The sequence below is a fragment of the Cornus florida genome, unplaced genomic scaffold, assembly GCF_030987335.1.
Source record: "Cornus florida cultivar Cherokee Brave unplaced genomic scaffold, ASM3098733v1 CherokeeBrave_3.0.0_Hap2_Chr06, whole genome shotgun sequence".
Lineage (NCBI taxonomy): Eukaryota > Viridiplantae > Streptophyta > Magnoliopsida > Cornales > Cornaceae > Cornus > Cornus florida.
In genome coordinates, this window is record NW_026775576.1 from 94,291,290 (window position 1) to 94,316,661 (window position 25,372).

Consider the following 25,372-nt stretch of genomic DNA (forward strand, 5'->3'; position numbering starts at 1 on the left):
CATGGTCCATAGACTCCATACATCTCCAACTCTAAACGATACAAACACACACAACACCAACATTATTATACCACAAAAATCACTCCTTTCAGTTCTCCCACATTTGTAAATGAACAACTGAAATTCAAGGAGTTTCCTAAACTATAAAAAAATTCTATAATTTAATTATTGATGTGTAATTTAGTACCATAGTATATTTTCACCATCCAAAACCGAAGGGGCTCAAGTCCTAATAAAAACAAAGTGATTGTGTGAGTTGTTGTCAAATTAAGAATAAAAAATAATAATAATAATAAGGGTAAATTGTAAAAAAATCTATGTCACATACAAAATGTGCAAATACTTATATGGTGTCTAAAAAATCCTTATATTGTACATAATATGCCCTACCTTTCTAGCCATGTACTTTATTGATCAGTTTTTGTTATGAAATCCTTATGTTTTTCAAATTGAGCAAATAAGACTGAAATATTTAAAATGCCTTAAATGCAATATAAAAATAAAAAAATACTAATTTAAAATTTAAAATTTAAAATGTATATTAAGGGTATTTTGAAAATTTTATAAAATCTTTTGAATCAATTGACTGTTAACAAAGATTATGGAGTAATTCAGACATATTTTCAAATGTTAGAGATTTATATGAAGATACTAAATAACGAGAGTATTTTTTTGCACATTTTTTATATAGGAGTTAATTTATTTATTTTTTACACTAACAATAATCATAATTAATTGTTGGCATGTAGTACATTACATAACTGCCCTTTTTGGAAGACAAAATTCTAGACAAACACCAGATAAAGACAGTACAAACAGCCGATCGGGGTTTGACTCTATACATTGTACTTATACATGGTCTCCAATTATTTAATCAAATAAATCAAACTTCATCATTAGTTGAATATAAATTAATTTCTTATATCTAAATTCTAAACATTACAACAGAAGGGCTAAAAACTTGCCTGAACCAACAAAGAAACACAATAAAATAGTAATTGTTGTGGTCACTCATGCACTGGAACAGAGTGTTATTGTGATATTAATCAAATGAGAGATGTCTCTGGCATTGATTTAAATATAAATTAAGGTCCACCCCATTTTTTCCTGTTAATAAAGCTGTACTATCATCATCTCGATCAACTTGTTTCAAAACGATGATTACAAGGATTAATTCAACAAAGTGACACTATCCATTAACTAATGTCTTGCTTTCACCTAGCAAATCCAGGCTTCATACCGTGGGCTTCTATTCATCATTCATTATATTACAACAAAATAAATCGGTCCCATTGCATATCTATCGCACTTTAAATATATAAATTTTACACATAGATACACCAAACTATAAAAGTATAATTATAGTGCTAATATGCAGTCTGAATCCGAGTATTATGCACCCTCACAAAGGGGCGTGGACCTCGCGGTGAGAGTGCCAATTAGTCTCATTCATACTATTTATTATTTTCGTTGTAATATCTAGGTATAACATCGGAATTTAGGTTTGTTTTTTTAGATGTAAAATATATAATTTTATATAAAATATATATTTTTATTTTTTTATTTTTTGTGTTTGTTAGTTGTCCGTAAAATATTTTCTAAATCAACTTTTGTGCACAATTGTCCTCACTAACAAAAAATAGTACTCACAATTAACTCTCACTATTCCTCACCAACAGGAAATAGTACTCACAATTAACTCTCTCTCACACAAACAGGAAATAGTACCCCTTAAACCATTCCCACGCTCTCCTTATTACTTTCTCTCTTTCTCTGCACTAAACCATCCCTCCCTCTCCACGTTACATTCTCTCTCTACTCTCTCTATATACCATAACATGCTTTCGACTCAAATCTGTTCCTCGACTAACCCAAATTTATGTTCCTCTTTCTCTCTCCTCTCACTTTATGTGTACATATAAAGAGAGAAGACTGAAGATTAGATTTTTAAATTGGGAAGACTGAAAAAGATTAGTTGTTAGAAAGATATATGGGTTCAATAAAAATACAGATGGTTAGATGACCCAAGGTAATGTGTGAAAAATGACGTACTTACGAAAACCATTTCAGTCATTTGGGAGTAAAATGATTTACATGAAAAATAATTTACGATGAAACAAACGGAACCTGAATTGTTGAAGTTTCAAAGTGGAATATTTTTCCGTGTCAGACTACATTCACTAATGTTATACGTGATGCCATAACAAGACCCTTTGAGTAGTCCGACTATATTCACATATGTTATACATGACGCCATAACAAGACCCTTTGAGTAGTCCGACTATATATAAAACAGAATGCATCAAGTACAATATTCATGTTAAATGTACATATAATTAATGTTATATTTAAGAGCACGAATCAACACCATAAATTTATAATCGAAAGAAGGCAAATCTGCGCTCTCAAACACAACATAAGTATATTCAACTTTTCAATTTTTAGAAACCATCCACAAACACCATTACTTATATATTTGCTTGTTATTATTGTAAGTTTTAGCAAAACACTTAGCAAGAATTCTTTCAACGGATGCATTGGGCCAAGTCAATACATTCTTTGCAAGCCCATATAAACTGCATTGAATTGGATACCGGAATAGGTCTGATTGCCCAGCGTAGTGTCTTAGCCTCGCTGCCTTTATTTGCTAGACCATTTGGAAGCGCAGAAATGATCTTATCCATAAACAACGTAGATGGGACCCTTTTGCGGCGGCTCAAAAAGCTCTTAAGGATTTTGTTGAATTTCTGGAGATCCTTAGGCAGTCCGAGTTACTTTCTTTCCTATCTCCCTCTCCTTCTTCAGTCCAACCTCTTGTGAGGTGGAGTGCTCCTCCAATGGGATTTCTCAAGCTTAATTTTGATGCGGCCTTCAATCATTCTGGAAAATTTTGTGGTGGAGGTATGGTTTTTAGAAATCATCTTGGTCAGCCTATAAAAGTGGCCTTGGTGTTTCTTTCAAATGTTGGGGGTCCATCTCTGGTCGAAGGCCTAGTTCTTTGGGAATGCCTTTCGCTGCTCCACCTCTGGGGCTATCACAATGTGATTATTGAAGGGGATTGTCAACCAGTGATGATGTTTAAGCCTTTGGTGGAGGCTTTATCTGTTGCGTTTAATGATGTTTCTAGTTTGATTAATGTCTGCTAAGGGGTCCTCCTTAGCATGCCTAAGGGTGGAAATTGTGTAGCTCATTTGGTGAGCAGGATGGCTTTGGTTAGGGGTGTTAATTTTTACCATCCCGTCCCACCCCATTAATAACGGATATGTTAATAACTTTTATACTGTTGGGGCGGGTATGAATATAAATTTTGTACTCGTCGCGAGTCACGGGACGGGTAAGGGTTCCTGTATATATCCGCCTGGGGCCCTGCCCCGCCCCGCATGCCCCGTTAAACATATAACTATATAACTATATATATATATATATATAGACACACATATATATAATATTAATAACTTATTTTACCGGCTTACCCAATTACCAATTTCTTACAACTCTAATTTCTTAAGCCTTATGTGTGAACTGAGCGGCGTATTAAGGGAAGACAAAGAGAGTCAAAAGTCAAAAACTAAATCCTTAACCTCAATCCCTCTCTCCCTCACCAGTCTCTGTTTCTCTTTCTCAGGTAGATGCACACACTTACGCAGGTAGATCTATTCTTCTTTAGTTCTTCTTCTCCTTTTTTTTTTATACTTACATATATATATATATATATATATATATAATATCTCTTATTTTATAATTTATTTGATCTATTCTTCTTAGGCAGATCGAGGCAGATGGATTGATCTATTCTTTGTCTTTTTCTGTTCGGGCTTGTGATGATTTGTTTATTTATTTATTTATTTTAATGTCATTTTTATGTTTCATGATGGGTAGTATAGGAAATTGTTGTTACTAAAGTATTTTAGTGATTTTGGAAAAGTTGGAGGGACAATTGAGTCATTGCTATGGTCACACCTTTGACTTAGTGCATGCTTGACATGTGGAAGGGCACTTGGCTGTATAATATGTGTGTGTGTGTGATGACTGGTGTAGTGCATTGAGAGGAGATAGATACAAAACAATCTGCAGAACAATTTTCGTGCCCTTATCCCTCATCCATAGTCATTCTTTTAGGCTTGAAATTGATGAACTTTTGATGAGATTTTGGTGTGGGTGTGTGAATGAAAAATGTTCCTCTAGTCATATTCGTTCTTTTGATATTAAGTTTGGAATTATCTCTTCACTGCTGAGTTTTAAAAAAGGGCTGTATTGTGGCTGTTTTTTAGGCTGTGTTTGGGGCTGTTTTAGAGGCTGTTTATTGGCTGTTGAACCTCTAAATTGAGTAAAATTGTGTCTTTCTTTCAAGCATGGTATGTGTAGTTTAAAAACTGAAATTTTTGGTTATATTATAATGTGTTCAAATTGAAAATTTTCGTGCACATTAGCCTATTTGAAATTATATGATTTTTCTTGAAATTACAATAAGTTAGGTGCCTAAAATGTCTTGTATGATTGTGTGGGTTAAATAACAACATGTTTAATTGAAAATTCTAAAATGTTGTAATATTATATCATGATAAAGTGTGCTGCCATATTGAATTTTTGTTAATGATTAGTTTATAGACTTGTGTTTTAAAATATGAAAATGCTATGATTTGTAGAAAACGGAATTTGATAATACTAACTATGCATGAGCTGAAGTTGAATGTTAAGACTGAAGTGTTGTTATATTGTACTATTGAAAACATACATTCATCTTGCATTAATTGGGGATGAATTTGGGATGAAATGAGAAGTTGGAAATGTGGCTAAATGGCTTTTGAAAATAAAATAAGAAAAAAGGTCTTAGATGCCGGATGACGGGGATTACCTCGTGTCCGTGTCGTTATTGGATCTAGAAAGGATGTAGAGATATACTCTGCATGTGGTTGAGTCACTAGGCCCAAATGGCGCTGGGGATTACCCTGGGTTAGATACAGATGATCAATTTTCTTCTCGTGGTGCTAAGGATTACCCTAGGCCGGATACATTAACTGTTAAGATAAGTGTGGTTGGTTGAGGTTCGGGAAGTGGGAAGTGTAGGTGGCATTGGCATTAGCATTGCACTGCATTTCATTTTCATTATCTTACATGATATTATTTTCCTGAGCCTGTATGACCCCCTTATCTCATATTCTTTGTTGGGATTCACGGGGGTATTAAGGAGTGCACTTTAGGTAACTCCTACTGAGCTGTGATTGCTCATTCCTATTTTATACATATCTTTTCAGGGCATGACAAGGATGTTATAGAGGACGTTCCTCCTCAGCTGTAGACAGAGTCGGGACTTGTGGTTGTGGTGTTTTTTTTTGGTATAACAGATAATGTATAATAATGAGGCACTATGTTGTATATAGTTAGTTCAGTACATCCCTGCTGTGTAATAAACTCTATTACAGACTCTGAGATTTTACAATTATAAATGATGTATTTTACTTGTTTATTTTCTTATATGGGACTGTAATGGGAATGAATAGGTGAATGTTGTGTATGTGAGACAGGTTACGGGGAGGTTAGTATTTTGGATGGGGTTATTAGTTTAATGTGTTCACAATCTGGGATTTAGATCTTGGGGTGTGACAAGGCTATTCAACCAAGAAAATTGTGGAAGATAGATGGGGACACCGGATCAATTTATGAGCCAAGAAAATTGTGATAGGGGGGCAAGCATGGGGCACAATATTTCTTAATGGGGCGGGGATGGATATGAAAATCCAACCCGTCTCGAGGCACGGGGTGGGCATGGACTTGCCAAAAATTAAACTGGATGGGACGAGATTTAGGGAAACCCGTTCCAAACCCACCCCGTTGCCATCCCAAGCCTTGGTGGCCAAATGTGGTGATCTTGAATGGAGTGTCTGGCCCAAGTGGTTTTTAGATGCTTTATCTCTTGATTGTATTCCTTTCTCTCTTGTTTGGTGCCCAAAAAAAAAAAAAAAAATTGTAAATTCAAATTATGGTTCATTTTTTTAAATTACAGTGAGGCCAAATCCAACTTTTAATGCATACATGAATCATATTCCTTAAATTGCACTCCCAGATTATTTTGACCATAAAATAGGGAGGCATCTATTTGTCAATTTATAATAAATAAGAAAATTATTTCCAAAGTGAAAAACATAATTAATTTTTAATATTTTTTTTATTATATTGGTGGTGAATGAATTACCAAATATATTTATAGTGGGTTCACATAATGTGATGTTTTACCTTTTATAAATTCAATTCAAGAAATTTAAATCAATAATATTATAAAAAATTATACTTTGACTTTTCAAATAAAAATTCATTTTGAATAGCTAAAAATAAAAAAGTAAACATTTAATTTGAGATACAATAGAGTATTAAATTATAATCAGATCCACCTCAAATGAGACTCACATGAAAATTTATGGTGGTATTGGCATTATTTAAGTTATTGACAAAATTTGTTTTTAAGTAATTGACCAAATTTGTGGACTCAAATATCAATAAATCAATATATATGAATTTATGGGCGTGAGTTGCATTACTCAACATTTATGGAACCAAAATCGACCAAGAACCAAATCAAACATTTAAATTGCGAATCTTGTTGATCCTATTAAATTTTATTTAATATTCATAAATCAAAATTGAACCATTAATCTTAAATGGTAATATTATTAGGAGAGCTCTCTCATTGTTACACTTATTTAAAAAAATCTAATTTAATTTAATAATTAAATATAAAAATTTGAAAATTATCGTCCTAAAAAGCTCTATTGAAACCAAATAGATAAATTTATACGGAATATTTTTTTAGGATTAAACCAATAAAAAAGTCTAATTTTTTATTTTTTATATCCAAACCAAAAAAAAGCACATAATTTAGAGTTCTATATCTACACGGCTACTCGGTGTTGGCTGCTGATTGGCTCTCCCACATGGTGGGACCCAATGAATAAAAATCCGATGAACCTGTACATACATTTTCTCCCGAGTCCTATTCTGAATCCTCCTCCCACACAAATCCATACAATGCCACCCACAGATTCTCTGTTCCGTCCAAAACAGTCACTTTCATTTTCTCCAAAAGTACCCCTTTGCTTTTTGTCTAATTACCAGAACTATTTTGAGTAGTCTTCCATTTGTTACGTACTTAATAGCAATATCAATCTCTGACCGTCTTATTAACGCCGTTTTTGCCGCCACCCACCGACCCGGAGTCATAAAAACCGAAAAAAGCTTGTGATCGAGTGACTATTCTCAGTTCTTACTCAGCTCAATATATGATTATATAAAACGCACATGAAATATATATATATATATATATATACTCCTATGCAGAACACGCACACACATAAACAAATATATCGATACTGTGAGTATAATAAGATAAGGTGCAGTGTCTAACGATAAAGAAGAAAGCATCGGTTTTCGTGACCGTTAAAATCGCCTTGGTAGGTTGCGCTTCTCAAGTTAGCTTCTTTTTTTTCTTTTTTTGTTTTTTAATTGCTTTGGTTAAACAACGATACGACGCCGTTTATCTGATAATCTCTCTCTCACGTATCGAATGTATTAAATTATAGGCTTGGTCGGCCAACGCTGGCGTGTCGCCTCGTCATGTGCACAAAAAACGAGGGTGATGAGTGAATGAGAGAGTAAGAAAATGGGGGTCTATTTGGTATTTACAGAACTTTGTATTATTGACGAACTTTGCTCTTTTATCAATGGAGGGCTCGCCTCCTTCGTCAAATAAGTGTACCCCCAATGCTTCTGTATCTCAGGCTTGTTTATCGCAGAGTCAAACCCCAATCTTACCCTGTTTAAAGGGTACACTTTTTATTTTCGATTTCATTTTTTTTCAAATTCTATTTTTACACACGTGTATATGTCAAAATATATGTATTTATGTGTGCTGTATCTGCAAATTTGATTTTTTTTTTTTTTTTTTTTTTTTTTTGGAATTGATTGATTTTCATGTTGTGGGTTTCAGGTAATATTTGAGGTTACTAAAAGAAGGTATATATTTATATCAGCAATCAGAAGGGAATGGAGAGCGGTTTCAAGAGCCAGATGACTTCTCATGGATCAGAAGATGTGTCTCTCATGGAAATGGGATCTGGGCATTTTGGGTATTTTTCCTAATTCCTCCAATTTTCTTTTTATTTTTCTCTTTTTTGTCTGTAATTTTTTTAAAAAAAAATTTCGTGTATTTTGCTAGTAATAATAATTGGTTATTTTTGTAAACAAATAATTTTTCAGGTGTTCACATTACAGAAGGAGGTGCAAGATTATAGCCCCTTGTTGTGATGAGATATTCGACTGCAGGCATTGCCACAACGAATCAAAGGTTGGTTTTTTATAAAATTTTTTTTAATTATTTTTAAATTATTATTATTATTATTTTTGTAATTAATCTTAATTTTTTCTTAACAGAATTCACTAGAAGTTGATCCCCTCAGTAGGCATGACATTCCTCGTCATGAATTGAAAAGGGTTAGTTTTGTTTCTCTCTCTCTCTCTCTCTGTGGTTTCAATCATAATTCTATTAGATAAAAATGAATTTCTTTGTACGCTCTACGTTTTATTTATTTATTTTTTTGTTCGTTTGTTTTCAAAACAAATTTTGTTTTCTGAAGGCATTTTAACTAAAAGGTTTTCTGTTCTTCCTTTTCTCCTTTTAACTTGTTGAAAATTGAAGAAAAACAGAGAGAGAGGAGGAGGAGAAAAAGTGAAACACTCCCTTCTCTCTCTAGTTTGAGAATGAGATTTTTTTTTTTTTTGGGGGGGAGGGTGGACTGATTGGGACTCCATTGGGGGTCACATGGGACTCTGTGTTATATAACTTTTATGTTCTCAAATGTTGTTTGGTGTGTGGACAAGTCATGGGTTCCATCACAAGATGCAACCTTCCATGGATAAGGATTAGCTAATATCTAAAGTTTCTTTCCATTTCTCTCTCTCTCCCTCTCTCTCTCCCTTTTATTTTATTTTATTTTTTATTTGGGTAAGTCTTGTAACAACAGATACAACACTTGAGAAATGTTGGGCCTGTTTAGTTTCGTTGTCTCACTGAGAACAATTTTCAGTTTATAAAAACAGATACTACACTTGAGAAATGTTGGGCCAGTTTATTTTAGTTGTACCACTGAGACCAGTTTTCAGTTTTATGAGAAGTGAGAGTTCAAAACTATTTTTTGAATAGTAGGATAAAAAAATCTTCTTTCCACAACTGTTTTATGTTTTCTGAGTTGTTGAAAGCTAATTTTACAAAATTGAACCAAACAAGCCCATTCCTTTTCTCTTTTCTGCATTTACTTCATCCTCCTTTTCTCTTTTTTATATTTACTTTATCTCTTTTTTGTTTTTCTATTGGCTTTTTAGACATACTTTTCTTTTTTTTTTTTCTTTTTCTTTTTTAAGAAATACCTTTCATACTTCATTTATATATATATATATATAGTCCTCTTTAACTACTGCAACATAGAATGTTATACTGTTCCAGTATTATCTGTGTTTATACTTGTCTTTCAGGTCATCTGCTCGTTGTGTAACACAGAACAAGATGTGAGTCTACTCATTAGAAACTCATATAGAAGAACTACCAATATTAAAATTAATAATAAATTACACTAACACCCTATGAGGTTTGTCTTTATTACACCTAGATACAACTTGTCGCCTGTGGGACACCATGAGCCCCTTGAGATTTGCTCCGTTTTACACTAACACGGTAACACCCACTGCCGTCTACTGATTGTGTCAGCTCTTTGATGCTAAAATGACCGAAATACTCTTGAACTTGTGAAATGGCACTTTTTTTTACTCGTTAAATTACCAAAATTCTCAAACTACCCAAAAGGCAACACAAGTGGATCTTAGAGATGGTTCTATAGAGAGGGATCGAGAGGTATTGTGGGGGAAAAGAGATGGGTCTCACAACGACGCCGGTGACAACTCTCAAGGAGGCATGGTTGGGGTGTCACTAACATTGTCTCCGACCTTGCCTCTTCCAATTTGGCATCCTGGTGAACCTCGGGAACTCACCCGTCTTTGTGCTCGTTGCATTGGCGGTGACGACGAATTTTGATGATCAAGATTTTGATGAATATGGGGTAGTGTATTTGTATCTATCTCTAGGTGTGTGCGTGTGTATATATATGTATAATGAGACAATATATATATATATATATATATATATTACAAGGGAATTTGGTGGGAAGAAAACAAGTAGTGCTTTTTACACAACCTGATCTAGCTTTAAAGGATTTCTATGTACCCAAAACACTAATCCATCCGGTTTACAAATTCCTTTTGTAATTAAATTTTTGATACTATTTTAGTTAAGTTTCATGGGTATTGTAGTTACTTATTGGGGAATTCTCACAATCTATGTAGCACGGACACGGACATGGGAAACTGACACGATTCGACACGGATATGTTGACACGTCAAATTTTTAAAAAGTAGGACACGGGTACGACGTGGACACTACTACATAATAATATAAATTTTTTTTTAATTATTAAACATCTATTCAGTAAGAGTTACTCTGAAATAAATTAGAAAATGAAATTATATTATTATTGTAATAATTTTTATATCATATACACTATTATTTTACTACTTTGTCATGATAGTATTCATATTATTTTCAAGATTACTGGGTAAACTTGTGTTAGAAATGTCCGAGAAGTGTCGGCGAAGTGTCCGGGAAGTATCGGTAAAGTGTCCAGGAAGTGTCCGAAATAATAAAATTAATTTTTATTTATGGATACGTATATAAAGTGTCGGACACGTGTCCGAGGAGTCTCGATGTCCGACATTGGTACGATACGGGTACGGCTCTTTCGTAGAAGTGTCTGTGCTTCCTAACTCACAATGCACCCCCATTAATGGCTTTAGCACAAGATCCAATGAAGAGTGATGGTGATAGAGATTTTCGGTTTGATGGGAATCAGGGAAAGACAATGGAAAGGAGAATGAGAGGGTGAGGCGAGAGAGAATTTCAGTGGGGTTAATGATTGTTGGGCGTTGGTCATTTCACCGTTTAAAATTTTTCTTATAGAAGTATTAAAAAAAGGGGTAAATATGACCTTTCACGCTTTTTTTTTTTTTTTTTTTAACTGTTAGTGACGGAAAGCTAACGGGATGTAAGCGTTACTTCCTTTAACCAACTTTCATCCACCTGTAATAAGGGCAAACCTCAGTAATTGACCATAAATTAAGTATAGGTTTTGCTTTAACTTGGCTTAGTTGGGTTGATAAGATCAATGTTTATGACTGGGTTTTACTTTTTCTTTGATTTCCTTCAGGTTCGACAAAAGTGTATTTGTTGTGGGGTTTGCATGGGGAAGTATTATTGTTCGAAATGCAAGTTCTTTGATGACGATGTAAGCCTTTTTGATAATATTCCTTGATGAGAATTCATGTGCGGTTGTTATATACTTACTTAAACAGCAAGATGATTTCTATTATAGGTTTCAAAGAAGCAATATCACTGTGATAAATGTGGAATTTGCAGGTTAAATTCTTTTCTATATTATTTCTTTTCTTCCCATCTCTGTTACTGTTTCTATGATTAACCATGCACTAGAATCATAACTTTCTTTTCTTCCCATCTCTGTTACTGTTTCTATGATTAACCATGCACTAGAATCATAACTTTATCTTTGGCATTGCTAGGCTTGAGAAACATTATTTTTGTCCTACTGTAACGGGTGGCATTGCTAGGCTTGAGAAACATTCTTTCTGTCCTATTGTAATGGGTGGGCGCTTGCTTATTTACCCAAAAGTTCAAGCTGTTGGGTAGTGATGCATACCCACCCATTTATACCCATGTTACTTCCCATCCGGATCCGATGTGGGACAAGTCTCCCCTAGTAACATTCTCTCCAACCCAAACCCACGCAACGCCCTCGTTGCGGTCGGACCACCCTGCCTACTTGGGATGAAGACCCGGATGCCCCCGGGCCGGGCGCTTGGCGTGATACCAGATCAAGGACTGGGTTTGGCTATGATATTAACTGTAATAGGTGGGCGCTTGCCCATTTACTCAAAAACTTAAGCTGTTGGGTAGTGCTGCATACCCACCCATTTATACTCATGTCACTTCCAATTTGGATTCGATGTAGGACAAGTCTACCATTGTAACACATACCCTTTTCAACCTTAATTTTTGGACTTAAGTCATACTTTTCCTCCTTATGAGTTCAATTATTCGTCTTTCGTGATAGAGCCAAACCATACTAAATGATTTAAATCATTATGATTTTTAGTAATCCTATATTCTTCATGTAATATCATTCTATGTAAACATTTTGCACTGTTTTTCCATATGGCAGAACTGGAGGGGAAGACAATTTTTTTCATTGTAATAGATGCGGTAAGTAACAATATGAACTTCTAAATTCAATATAAGAGAGCTCCTTTCCGTGATTTTTTCATTCAGTAGTTGAACTGTGTGAGATGAGGGTGAGCCTTAGTGCAGCGGTAAGGTTGCTCTATTGTGACCTGGAGGTCATGTGTTTGAGTCACAAAAACAGCCTCTCCGCATGTGGGGTTTAAGGCTGCATGCATCTAACCTTTCTCAGACCTCGCATTGGCAGAAGCCTCATGCACTGGGATCTTAATAATTATGTTGAACTGTGTGAGACCTGTGATTTCTGTTTCAGGATGCTGCTATTCAAGGTTGTTGAAGGATTCACACATTTGCGTGGAAAGAGCTATGCATCATAACTGCCCTGTTTGTTTTGAGGTAAACCTGACTGAAAGAATATGAGAATATATATGGGAAATCCTATTTTTCTTCTTTGCTGAGATTTTCAATATCTTTGTGCAGTATATTTTTGATACAACCAGGGACATTACTGTCTTGCCATGTGGGCACACTATTCATTTGGAATGTGTTAAGCAGATGGAGCAACATTTCCAGTAAGTCGGTCGTCTATAATAAGCCGTTATATTAGATTTCTCATTTATTTTATTACTGTATTATATATTTCATATCAGAAATCTCTTGTTTGTTCTTTTTTGTTAGTTCTTGGGCTATATGCTTTTATGTTAACTTTTTGAGGGTGCAGGTATTCATGCCCTGTTTGCTCAAAATCGTACTGTGATATGTCCCGTGTGTGGCAAAGCCTTGATCAGGAGGTATAAAGATTATACAGTAATATAACTCAATTATAAGGAGATCTGTTGTGATCCTACCCTGAAGAAACCCCTGTTTTATCCTAACTAATCTTTTTTGTGAATCTGAATTCAGGTTGCTTCAACAACCATGCCTCAAATATACCAAAATAAGATGGTAAGGAAGAATGATAAAGTGGTAATACTTAGCTAACTAAATCTAGGTGACATTTTCTAAAATATTTACATTTTGGTTTTAAATAGGTTTGGATCCTCTGTAATGACTGTGGGGAAACATCTGAGGTAAATTTTCACATTGTGGCACACAAGTGCCTAAAATGCAACTCCTACAATACGAGGCAGACACAAGGTGGACCTGCCTCATGCTCATCGGGAATCACACAGATGGTGAGATGATTGGGTTCTTTCCCAATACTTCCGAAAGACTTTCTAATTCGCGGTAGCTTGTTTTTGACAAGCAGTAGTGCATTACCAAGCGGGGAATTTTATTGGCACAAGGAGCAGGAAGGGATGGAAGATCCATTCCTTCATTCTGTTCTGATTGCGTTAGGAATCTCACTTGATTACTCATTCTTGGGCTCTCATCTGTATTCCCATTACTACTAGATACAAGCTAGGCTAATTATTGTCTGGAAGAACACAAGTCCACTGTACTATGCTTAGATTGATTGGTATGAAATTGGAAATTTGTTTTTCCTCAGAAATGTGTCACTTTTTGATGGTCTTGAGACAGATTTTGATGTTTGGCTTCATGGTTTTCTTGAAACAAATTTAGGTTATCCAGGAGACAAATTCAACCATGAACAATGCACAGGCTGCACAGCACTAGTGTAGCTTGTTCTCCAGGTTGACGGACTGTTAGTTTTGGGGATATTGTCCTTGAAACAGCTTGAGGTTGTGGCTCGAATTTTGTTTCGGCATTGACCCGGTTATGACCCGAAAGAACCCGCTCTCTTGCGGGTTGAGGACCAGGGCTACTCTTGTAACAGAGTCTATAAGGGTATTAAAAAGGATTTGTGGTATGGTTTGATAGAACAAGGGTTTGGGAGTTGAAACTTGTAATATTGAAACTTGTAATATCTTATTTTTGGCATAGTAAAGTCCTTCACTGTACTTCATCCCAAGGCTTTAACCACTTGTGGCGCATTCGCATTTTGGTTTCGCGTCATTTGCCGTTACAGTTTTGTTTAGAAAATATCAATGGTCTAAGGAAAAGGACATTGATAATGCCTTAACTTGGAGATCTCTCTCTCTCCTCTGCTGCGTTCATTTTACAAAAAGAAAATCCTACTTCTTCATACATTATTTTCATTTACTTCAAATTTTGCAAGCTCCAGTCATTTTTTATTTATTTATTTCTTGGGGTCGCTATTGGCCTAACTTCTTTCATGAATTCTTTCTTGAGTGATCTATGGATGAGAAATTCTTACAAGTAATGCAGGACTTGTCACAGTAAATACAGGGTGAATATTGAAAATCCCACAAATTGGATGAATATAGCTGATTATATAACGCAAAAAACATGGTATCTCCATGTATATGATGATGAAGAACAATAAAAATATCACATCATGGTGTTCAGAATGAACAATCTACTCTAGCAAAAGGGGAAAAAAATGGAACTATAAGGCTAACTAATAGTAACTATAGTTCATCTCTCTCTCTCTCTAATTATCACCAATTACTGTTATTCCTGGGCTAAACTAGGGTTTGTAAAGATGGACATCTCGACTGTTCAGTGGCTGCAATGGTCTCGCATTCTTCTCTGCATACTGCAATGAAAACCAATTATACAAATGTTATGTTATGCTTGAAATCCAACTTTTGAAACAATGATAAAAAATTTACATACGAAGTTTAGCTACTTACGTCGTGAACAGCGTGTCGAAGCAACTTAACTTGCTCTCTTGAAACAGTCCTCACCTGAAGGTGGTTCAAATTTAGGTTAAAGAACTCATAATTGTCCATAAAATGAAGCATAAAAGTAGTGGTTAGAGAGAGTTGAGGTTGATCATGAGGCTCTTACCTTCTTATTCATTGTCCAAATAACACCTTCTGTGCATGGAGGAACAGTGAGTGAACCCATATATCTGTAATAATTTTTACCACCCGTCTTTATCTCTCTCGGATCCATCACTCCCGCGTTTCTCTCTTCCATTCTATCAATCATGGATGCCATATTGCCAGTCAACTGAAATAAAAAAATAATAAAAAGAAAATTAGAAGAAAAAATAGATATAATAAAACCACTCATTCTTTCTTTAAGTCTCGTGTATATGCACCTGAATCATCTAAGTATGCTATTTTTTTAATTATTTTCTCACTAATGGGTGTCATGTCTAATTTTTCTCTTATACTTTCATTTGTGACCCTATCTAAAATTAGAATCGATCATGCTTAAGTTAATTTGAAAATAATTTGTCAATTGTGTTGTACTAATTTCAAAGTTTTAAACATTGTTTCAAAAATGACCGTAGTTTCTAAAATTTGGTCTAGGTGATGATATGACAAGGTTAGGTAAAATGGCAATATTGTTGAGATCCACGCACACAAAGTTTGTAACCTTTTTCACATGTCAAAACATATACAAGCTGTGACTAATTTGACTAATATCTAAGAAGTCCAAATGATCATAATTATTAATTACACACACTAACAAGGCTTTACCTTAGAAAGAAACGCATCAGCTTTACCAAACTTGTAGAGAAGCCCGGTAACAGCTATGTTATTTTTCACGTTGGTGTCCGGGCTTACGTGAACCATGTGCAGCTCTACATCATACCTATCAACAAACATGGTAGATATGAAGTTGTTCAGCTAAATATAGTGTGTGCTTATATGTGTGTGTGTGTGTATATGTGGGTGTGTATATATGTAGAGAGATATATACCTCCTGCCATTGATGGTATGCTCGGAGGGTGAGTGCCAATGGGCTTGTCGGAGAAAGTATTCAGTGCCGTTTATCTGAATTGATCCAGCTTCGGATTCAGTTTCGGTATCACCAGCCCATTGAAGCTGCATACATATATACACACGATCGTATGATTTTGGTATTAATAAAAATTATATGATTTTTTGTTCTACACCAACCCAATCCATGTTTTTATAATATATATTTAAATGCAACAAGCAGCAATTTCAATACTAAAAATTATTATACAGTTCCGGATTTAAAGATCATCTAATAATTTCCTCGGTATTCATGTCACTTCAAAGAAAAAGGTAAAAGGCAGTTTCATAATTCAGGAGGTCTACTTTTTAGTGAATTGTCAAACATGCCCTTCCATTATTGCTGCCGGTGGGGGAGGTGGGGAGAGTGATTTGTGAATGATACACGCGCGCGCGCGACAAGAGGACATGCTGACAGCTATCAGCTCAAACAAAAGCATCGATAACTTTACTGTCTTTGCCTATATATAATATAAATATAATTGTGATTGTGTTAATTAAAGCCCTAAATCATAACTTAATTATTATGTTATAAAATAATGAAGAGTTAAATTAATTCCTTACCATTATGTCATGACCTCTATTCTTCACAGTTGCATTACAAGGTTTGTAGTTCATCTTGAGCTCCCTGGACCTTCGGATCATCTTCACCCTCTGGTTTGACATATCAATCGGAGACTGCATATCTCCATTCTTGCATGCAGCCCACTCTTCCTTTAGCTCTCCCCACCGCCGAGGACCCTTTTCACTCCTTTCACCATAATCAAACTCTCTCTCATCCTCTGCATTATATATATATATATATATATGTGGAATTCACATATCAAAATTTACATTAAAGAAAAAACCCATGTCACTAAATACACACACACATATATAAATGTATTTATATAATTAAGTTTGTGGAATTACCAACTTCTTGAGCGAAGGTTGATGTTGCATGCAAGAGAATAAGCATGAAGAGAAGAGACCAAGAAATGGAAAAGCATTTGATTTGGTTCTTCATCTTTAATTTGTTGCAGAGAAGGAAGCAATGGTAGGTGAGAGTGAGGGTGTTGTAAGAGGTGTGTGATAATTATATGATCAGAGGGTTCTCTTATGCCTCTATATATAATAATACTCTGCCTGTGCGTGTCATGTGTACGGTGAAAGATAAGGAAGTTTCGTGTAAGGTTCTTGGAATCAACATGTCACCGTGTGAACACAACAAATCAAATTATATAAAGAGAGAGTTTGTGAGTACCCACTACTATTACAAGGCATATGATCAACACGTTTTCACTTTTAACTTTCACGAAACTAAGAAGAAAATTCTGTTTCCACGTGATTCAATGATTTTTTTTTTTTTTAAATTAATTATTTAACTGGACGAGTAAAAATAATTGGGACCCATCAAATAAACTTAGATCGATCCACTTCTATTCATTTGTATTATTCGTAGTCTCACAAATATTTGAGATTAGATTAATATATAAACACATACACTGGTATATAATGAGATTTCTTGACCAATGAAATAAAGAATTTTATAGATACACTTTACACCTCTTGAATAATTTAAATTAAATTTATTTTAATTTTAAAAGAAAAAGAGAGAGTTTAAAGAACATGAATGCCGAGTTGTCAGAGGATTGTTTATTACTCTAATTTAATTTATTATCTCCGGGCTGTTTGTGATTGTCTTGCAATGGTGTTCTTTGTTTATTGAGTTCATTCCACTTGGTTGTTTATGAGTATTTTTAGCATTTTTAACAGCACAGACATGTTTTGACATTCAGCCTTTTTTTATATATATTTGTATTTTTTTACTAAGTATCTTTTGAGAAATTAGTAAAATTTAATATCAGCAATAAGGATTCATTAGATGGCCAATTTTTATTTTATTAGTTCTTTTTAATGTTCAAAATGGAATGTTCTAGTTAGTTTAATTATATAATGACAAATTACAAGTTAGAAGTGATTTCAACGCGGACCACACACACACACACAAAAAGTTTAATTTGGTGACATGATGGGTGATGTCATGGTTGACGACTGTGGGATTTTGGAGGGATGTACAAATAGTGGTGCCTCATATATTTATGTGGGTGGCCAATTCAGACTTGGATGTGTTTGGGCATACTAAGAAACGCATTGATGCGTAATTGGTGACATCTGATGTGGACCGGAACATCTGAAGCTCATTTGACCAGAAAATTTTGAATAATTAATGTTACACCTGTAGACTTCAACCAATACTTCGATTTCAACATCAAAATTAATAAAACAATCTGAAGTGCGACGGCCATTAATGGAGGTGTGGATTTCACTTTAATATCATATTTTTTTTTTTTTTTTTTCACACTTTAATATCATTCACACTTTTATTTTTTTATCTGTTTTACGGCACCGAACTTTTTAAATTTCAAATCTTAAAATATAAAATTCAGAACAGTAATTGAAATTAAAAGTGTTCAGCGTCGCTATATTAATATATGTATGTACGTGTGTGTGTGTGGATATATATATATTAGACTCATTTTCATAAAACAAACAATCTTATTCCATTTCAATTTTTTAAAAGTTTCGTCAGATTTGCAGTTTTGCTGTTGACAGAATAGGGGAAGAAAAGATTTTGTGGTCATTTGGGTTGAAACTTGAAAATTAAATCAACCGACCAGACACGGTTTTCGGGTTGTTGACAAAGCGTAAGTCCAATAAGAAGGCAGATCGAGCCACCTGGACTCTCACACTCACCAACACGATATATATATATATATATATATATATATATATATACCAGCGAACATCTACCTCAGAATCATGGACTCTCACCAAGAGGCAAGGAAAAAGAATACAAATGCATTCACACTCTATTCATGTGACTAATATAGTTTGGGATCTTGTAATAATTTTTATATGACCGTATTTGAGTTATGTTTGCTCTCTCCAACCAAAATCTATGGTAATGAACTTCAAGTGCATTGCAGTATATAAGTGTATTGGAGAGGATTTTCTCTCTTTTTTGTGGTACTCTAATTTTCAATAATTGCACTTCATCAATTAAAATATAATAATAATTACAAAAGCCAACAAATCTCATAGACGGATTAGACCCTAATTGAAGAATATAAAAATTTTGAAGAGAAAATTGGTACATTTGTTGTTTTGAAGGGATCACATATATTTGATGAGGAATAAGAGTAAAAATAAATAAATAAAGAATTTTAAAGGGACATTTTGTAACTTGTGTCAATACTAGTGATAAAAGGAAATTTAGGAAGTTACCACGTTATTTTCAATAATTGCACTTCATTAATTAAAATATAATAATAATTACAAAAGCCAACAAATCTCATAGACGGATTAGACTCCGGCCAATTGTCCAATGAATTCATGTGGAATAGATGACACCATAGTTAGTAAAATACGGTACAAAAAAAATTACGGATACAGAAACGTACGAGTATAATTTGATATTTTTTAAAAAAAAATCGTTTAAAAAAATCGGAAACATAAAAATACGAATATGTACGTGTATAATACGTTATATGTACTAAAAATTCGGCTATACCTGCTGATGTCACTACCGGGGGCTTCATTATTCCATAAACATCTTATTTTTTTCTTATATATCAAATATTTGTAACGACAATGAATAATAGGCAACAAATAATAAAATAAATATATTACAATTAACACTATCAGAATAATCATAACAGAAATAAACTATCTAAATATAATTAATCAATAACCATAGGTCCATTTCTAATTCAATTAATCAACTATGTTGCTTAAATTAAAAATAAAATGCAGCTGTTTGAACCTCTTAGGGTACTTTTGAACAAATTAATTTCAATATTTGTACCTTTTACCTCGGATAAATGTGATTTGACTATTGAAATACTTCTATGGTTGTTAGAATTTTGTTCTAACATGATCCCCAAATGCATTCCCCATTTTTTTTTTTTTTTTTTTTTGTCCTTGATAGCCTATATATTTATAATAAATGCATAAGTATATGGTGTAATATTTGTAAAAATATCTTTATATTCTACCAAAACATTTAGTGACTGTGGTGAATTACAAACTTCCAAAATAATAATAATAATAATAATAATAATAAAGATACTAACAAAATTTAAAAGATCTAAAAGTAAAACAAAAATTTTATAAATGTCAAATATCAATAAAAATTTATGATTCTTCAAAATTATAGTGTTCCACAAGATATATATATGTGTGTTTTATTATTTTTATTAAAAATCAAGCATTGAATTGACAATAATAAGAGATTAAAAAAAATAAAAAATAGAGTGATAGTATAACAACTGAGTGGTCACAGCCTTTTTCGAGATTACACAACAAATAGTATTATTTTGATAGTGTGAAAGAGAAGGGCTATACCAAACAAAAGACGATACTTTGTGTTAAGAATGTTTGTTTGAGAAAAAAACATGATTAGAAACGTGAACGAAAAAAAAAAAAAAAATAATTAGGTTAACCTAAAGTATAAACACGAATTAAATGGAGCAATCAAAACGAATAAACGCGTTACATAGTGATGATGGAAAAATTTAACCAAAACGAATAAAATACTAGGTGATTCCTACAAATGTGGTTTAATTACAAATGCACATAAGTAGAAGTTATTTATTCAAGAGACGTGCTCACCGGTAAGTAGATAAATATTATCCGTAACAAAGACAAAATCAAATTGACCGTCACTCAAATTTAGCGGAATAGAAGTTAGGTGAGTTGGACATTTCATGTCATTCTTGTGCTCACCTAATCAAAATATATCATTCAATAAAATGGCTCACAAAAATGGATAAGAATCCTCTCCCGCATGATAGGTCCAACACATAATCTAATGGTCGAGATTGAATTGATAAATAGGACCCATTAATAATGATGTAATCTTAATCACTAAATTTTGTGTAGGACCTCTCCTACTATCAATAACGTGATAACTTTTTAAGTTTCTGTTTATCACTAATATTGACACAAGTTACAAAATGTCCCTCTAAAATTCTTTATTTATTTATTTTTACTCTTATTCCTCAACAAATATTTGTGATCCCTTCAAAACAAGAAACGTACCGATTTTCTCTTCAAAATTTTTATACTATTCTTCAACTTCTCTGTTTTGTAGACAACAAAGTAAAGACAGGCACGTTGCCTACCTTAATTTGCCTACCTTAATTGAAACCTTCTGGTCTCTCTCCAACAAAATAGGAAAAGTAATGCTGGTAGAATGTGAGAGATGAGCTGCCATTACGTCTGAGTACAGGTGGCATATCCAAGTGTCACCGTCGTAGTGATACTATCGTTTTAAAATAAAAAAATAAACAACTGGTAATTACTGTATTATTTCTTTCCCCAACTGGTAATCTTGTTAGTATTTCATTGTCAGTCGATATTTTCTTGAACAATTTCGACTCGTCTTTTTATGAGATGATCCATTTGGGCTCATGTGCGCCTCAATAGGAGACTGACTACATAAGCCCAAATTGTGAGACAAGTCTTTTTATGAGACCAGCCTTTTGGGCTCATGTGCGCCTCAATACAAGACTTCCACAAGCCCAAATTGCGTTCTCATTTATTCACAACATTTTTTTTCCAAGGAAAGACTAAGAAGCAAAAGACAACATTTGTATTAAACCTTTGGCTCGATAAGACTTGTAAACAAAATTGAGTATGACTTAGAAGTTGCTATTGAGTCTTGGTCTATGAATTTATTCAGTCTCTCTCTTCTTTTTGTTTTTTTGTTTTTTGTTTTTTTTTTTTTTTTTTCAGAAATTATTCAATTTAATTTTTTCTCTCTTAATTAGCTAGAAAATAAGATAGAGGAAACTTAAATAGTTTGGGCACATACACCAGAGACCTATAAATGCATAGGTGATGAGAGGTTTAAATTTCATTAGTCGTAAGAAATGAGGGAGACAAAAAAATAATATGTGATAGAAACTATTACTCATTAGAAATGATTTTAAAAAGTTAAATAAGTAGTAGGTGATATGACAAGTAGTAGAAAGAAATAGAAGTAGAGAAATTATGTGGCTGCTTGTTAAAGATTTTAATTTAAGTCAAGAATGAGGAAGGTGATGATTCTCCATTAACTCCGTTAGTTTCAACGTAATTTTTTTTTTTTTTTTTTTTTTCCTGGTAAAATATTCTTTTATTTTTATTTTTTCAGTATTTGACAAATGTCTACGTCAAGATTGAGGTTGAGTCTATCGGGTGGTGTATGTAAAATAATTTGTCGAAAATTGATAAATAAGTTATTTTTGTTAAATTTTAATAATTTTTTTTTTTCATAAATATTTTACGACAACCAAACATAAAAAAATTAAAAAAACTATTTTATATCCAAATAAACGGAGCCCATTTTCAAAATTTTATATGTTAGGTCATCACCTCATTGGGCATCTTCCAAGAGGCACATTGATGGCGAATGCAGGTGGCCCTTTTTTTTTTGTTTATGACTGGGTTTTGCTTTTTCTTTGATTTCCTTCAAGTTTTGTTGTGGGGTTTGCATGGGGAAGTATTATTGTTCAAAATGCAAGTTCTTTGATGACGATGTAAGCCTCTTTGATAATATTCCTTGATGAAAATTCATGTGCGGTGGTTATATACTTAAACAACAAGATGATTTCTATTATAGGTTTCAAAGAAGCAATATCACTGTGATAAATGTGGAATCTGCAGGTTTTTCTATATTATTTCTTTTCTTCCCATCTCTGTTACTGTTTCTATGATTAACCATACACTAGAATTTTTGGCCTATTTTAACAGGTGGGCGCTTGTTCATTTACCCAAAACTGTAACAGGTGTAACAGGTGGACGCTTGCTCATTTACCCAAAAGCTCAAACTGTTGGGTAGTGCTGCATACCTACCTATTTATACCCATGTCACTTTTCATTTGGATCCGATGTGGGACAAGACTCCCCTTGTAACATTCTCCTCCACCGGAACCCACGTAATGTCTTCGTTACGGTCGAACCACCCTGCCTACTCGGGGTGAAGACTTGGACACCCTCCGGACCGCTTGGCGTGACACCAGATCAAGGACTGGATCTGGTTATGATACCAACTATAATGGGTGGGCGCTTTCCCATTTATCCAAAAACTAAAGCTATTTGGTAGTACTACATACCCACCCATTTATACCCATGTCACTTTCTATCCGGATTCGATGTGGGACAAGTCTACCCTTGTAACACCTACCCTTTTCAACCTTAAATTTTGGACTTAAGTCATACTTTCCCACCTTATGAGTTCAATTATTCGTCTTTCGTGATAGAGCCAAACCATACTAAATGATTTAAATCATTCTGATTTTAGTAATCCTATATTCTTCATGTAATATCATTCTAGGTAAACATTTTGCACTGTTTTTCCATATGGCAAAACAGGAGGGGAAGACAATTTTTTTCATTGTAATAGATGCAGTAAGTAACAATATGAACTTCTGAATTCAATAGAAGAGAGCTCCTTTCCGTGATTTTTTCGTTCAGCAGTTGAATTGTGTGAGATGAGGGTGAGCCTTGGTGCAACGGTAAGGTTGCTCCATTGTGACTTGGAGGTCATGTGTTTGAGTCACGAAAACAGTCTCTCCGCATGTAGGGGTAAGACTGCGTGCATCTAACCTTTCTCAGACCCCACATTGGCAGAAGCCTCGTGCACTGGGATCTTAATAATTATGTTGAACTGTGTGAGACGTGTGATTTCTGTTTCAGGATGCTGTTATTCAAGGTTGTTGAAGGATTCACACATTTGCGTTGAAAGAGCTATGCACCATAACTGCCCTGTTTGTTTTGAGGTAAACCTCACTGAAAGAATATGATAATAAATATGGGAAATCCTATTTTTCTTCTTTGCTGAGATTTTCCATATCTTTGTGCAGAATATTTTTGATACAACCAAGGACATTACTGTCTTGCCATGTGGGCACACTATTCATTTGGAATGTGTTAAGCAGATGGAACAACATTTCCAGTAAGTCGGTCCGTTATAATAAGCCGTTATATTAGATTTCTCATTTATTTTATTACTGTATTAGATATTTCAAATCAGAAATCTCTTGTTTGTTCTTTTTTGTTAGTTCTTGGGCTATATGTTTTTATATTAACTTTCTGAGGGTGCAGGTATTCATGTCCTGTTTGCTCAAAATCGTACTGTGATATGTTCCGTGTGTGGCAAAGCCTTGATCAGGAGGTATAAAGATAATACAGTAATATAACTCAATTATAAGGAGATCTGTTGTGATCCTACCCTGAAGAAACCCCTGTTTTATCCTAACTAATCTTTTTTGTGAATCTGAATTCAGGTTGCTTCAACAACCATCCCTCAAATAAACCAAAATAAGATGGTAAGGAAGAATGATAAAGTGCTAATACTTAGCTAACTAAATCTAGGTGACATTTTCTAAAATATTTACATTTTGGTTTTAAATAGGTTTGGATCCTCTGTAATGACTGTGGGGAAACATCTGAGGTAAATTTTCACATTGTGGCACACAAGTGCCTAAAATGCAACTCCTACAATACGAGGCAGACATAAGGTGGACCTGCCTCATGCTCATCGGGAATCACACAGATGGTGAGATGATTGGGTTCTTTCCCAAGACTTCCGAAAGACTTTCTAGTTCGCGGTAGCTTGTTTTTGACAAGCAATAGTGCATTACCAAGCGGGGAATTTTATTGGCACAAGGAGCAGGAAGGGATGGAAGATCCATTCCTTCATTCTATTCTGATTGCGTTAGGAATCTTACTTGATTACTCATTCTTGGGCTCTCATCTGTATTCCCATTACTACTAGATACAAGCTAGGCTAATTATTGTCTGGAAGAACACAAGTCCACTGTACTATGCTTAGATTGATTGGTATGAAATTGGAAATTTGTTTTTCCTCATAAATGTGTCACTTTTTGATAGTCTTGAGACAGATTTTGATGTTTGGCTTCATGGTTTTCTTGAAACAAATTTAGGTTATCCAGGAGACAAATTCAACCATGAACAATGCACAGGTTGCACAGCACTAGTGTAGCTTGTTCTCCTGGTTGACGGACTGTTAGTTTTGGGGATATTGTCCTTGAAACAGCTTGAGGTTGTGGCTCGAATTTTGTTTCGGCATTGACCCGGTTATGACCTGAAAGAACCCGCTCTCTTGCCGGTTGAGGACCCGGGCTGTAGACTCTTGTAACAGAGTCTATAAGGGTATTAAAAAGGATTTGTGGTATGGTTTGATAGAACAAGGGTTTGGGAGTTGAAACTTGTAATATCTTATTTTTGGCATGGTAAA

At 34.2% G+C, this 25,372-nt stretch overlaps 2 protein-coding genes and 1 pseudogene across 7 annotated transcripts; 2 read left to right on the forward strand and 1 right to left on the reverse strand.

The window, feature by feature from the left end:
• The first annotated feature begins 7,138 nt into the window (after nt 1-7,138).
• On the forward strand, nt 7,139-14,261 carry LOC132312989 (E3 ubiquitin-protein ligase RZFP34-like). 6 transcript variants are annotated; one of them, XM_059811586.1, is made up of 14 exons: nt 7,139-7,463; nt 7,575-7,646; nt 7,982-8,120; nt 8,251-8,338; nt 8,425-8,484; nt 9,523-9,555; nt 11,304-11,381; nt 11,469-11,512; nt 12,333-12,373; nt 12,663-12,745; nt 12,830-12,921; nt 13,071-13,140; nt 13,253-13,294; nt 13,381-14,261. In XM_059811586.1, exons 3-14 carry the CDS (start codon nt 8,038-8,040, stop codon nt 13,531-13,533), a joined length of 867 nt encoding a protein of 288 aa, XP_059667569.1. In that variant the 5' UTR covers nt 7,139-7,463; nt 7,575-7,646; nt 7,982-8,037; the 3' UTR covers nt 13,534-14,261. The 6 variants fall into 6 exon arrangements, 5 of the variants coding, with proteins under 5 accessions (XP_059667569.1, XP_059667568.1, XP_059667567.1 ...); XM_059811585.1 differs by having other exon boundaries at nt 7,139-7,445; XR_009483356.1 differs by lacking the exons at nt 7,139-7,463; nt 7,575-7,646 and adding an exon at nt 7,653-7,818 and having other exon boundaries at nt 13,381-13,808; nt 13,913-14,261.
• Nucleotides 14,262-14,623: 362 nt separating this feature from the next.
• On the reverse strand, nt 14,624-17,173 carry LOC132312991 (alpha carbonic anhydrase 7-like). The gene is made up of 7 exons (XM_059811588.1): nt 16,999-17,173; nt 16,651-16,868; nt 16,028-16,152; nt 15,805-15,919; nt 15,164-15,328; nt 15,007-15,060; nt 14,624-14,909 (listed from the first exon to the last, which is right to left on the reverse strand). Exons 1-7 carry the CDS (start codon nt 17,090-17,092, stop codon nt 14,841-14,843), a joined length of 840 nt encoding a protein of 279 aa, XP_059667571.1. The 5' UTR covers nt 17,093-17,173; the 3' UTR covers nt 14,624-14,840.
• A 4,987-nt stretch (nt 17,174-22,160) lies between these two features.
• On the forward strand, nt 22,161-25,367 carry LOC132314626 (E3 ubiquitin-protein ligase RZFP34-like; annotated as a pseudogene).
• Nucleotides 25,368-25,372: the final 5 nt, after the last annotated feature.

Coding starts and splice junctions, on each gene's coding strand:
- LOC132312989 (XM_059811586.1), top strand. CDS start 8,038: ATGGAGAGCGGTTTCAAGAGCCAGATGACTTCTCATGGATCAGAAGAT. Junction 11,513..12,332: donor GATAAATGTGGAATTTGCAG/GTTAAATTCTTT, acceptor TCCATATGGCAG/AACTGGAGGGGAAGACAATT. Junction 13,295..13,380: donor AAATATACCAAAATAAGATG/GTAAGGAAGAAT, acceptor GGTTTTAAATAG/GTTTGGATCCTCTGTAATGA.
- LOC132312991 (XM_059811588.1), bottom strand. CDS start 17,092: ATGAAGAACCAAATCAAATGCTTTTCCATTTCTTGGTCTCTTCTCTTC. Junction 15,329..15,804: donor CTGATGCGTTTCTTTCTAAG/GTAAAGCCTTGT, acceptor TTTTTATTTCAG/TTGACTGGCAATATGGCATC. Junction 15,061..15,163: donor TTTGGACAATGAATAAGAAG/GTAAGAGCCTCA, acceptor AACCACCTTCAG/GTGAGGACTGTTTCAAGAGA.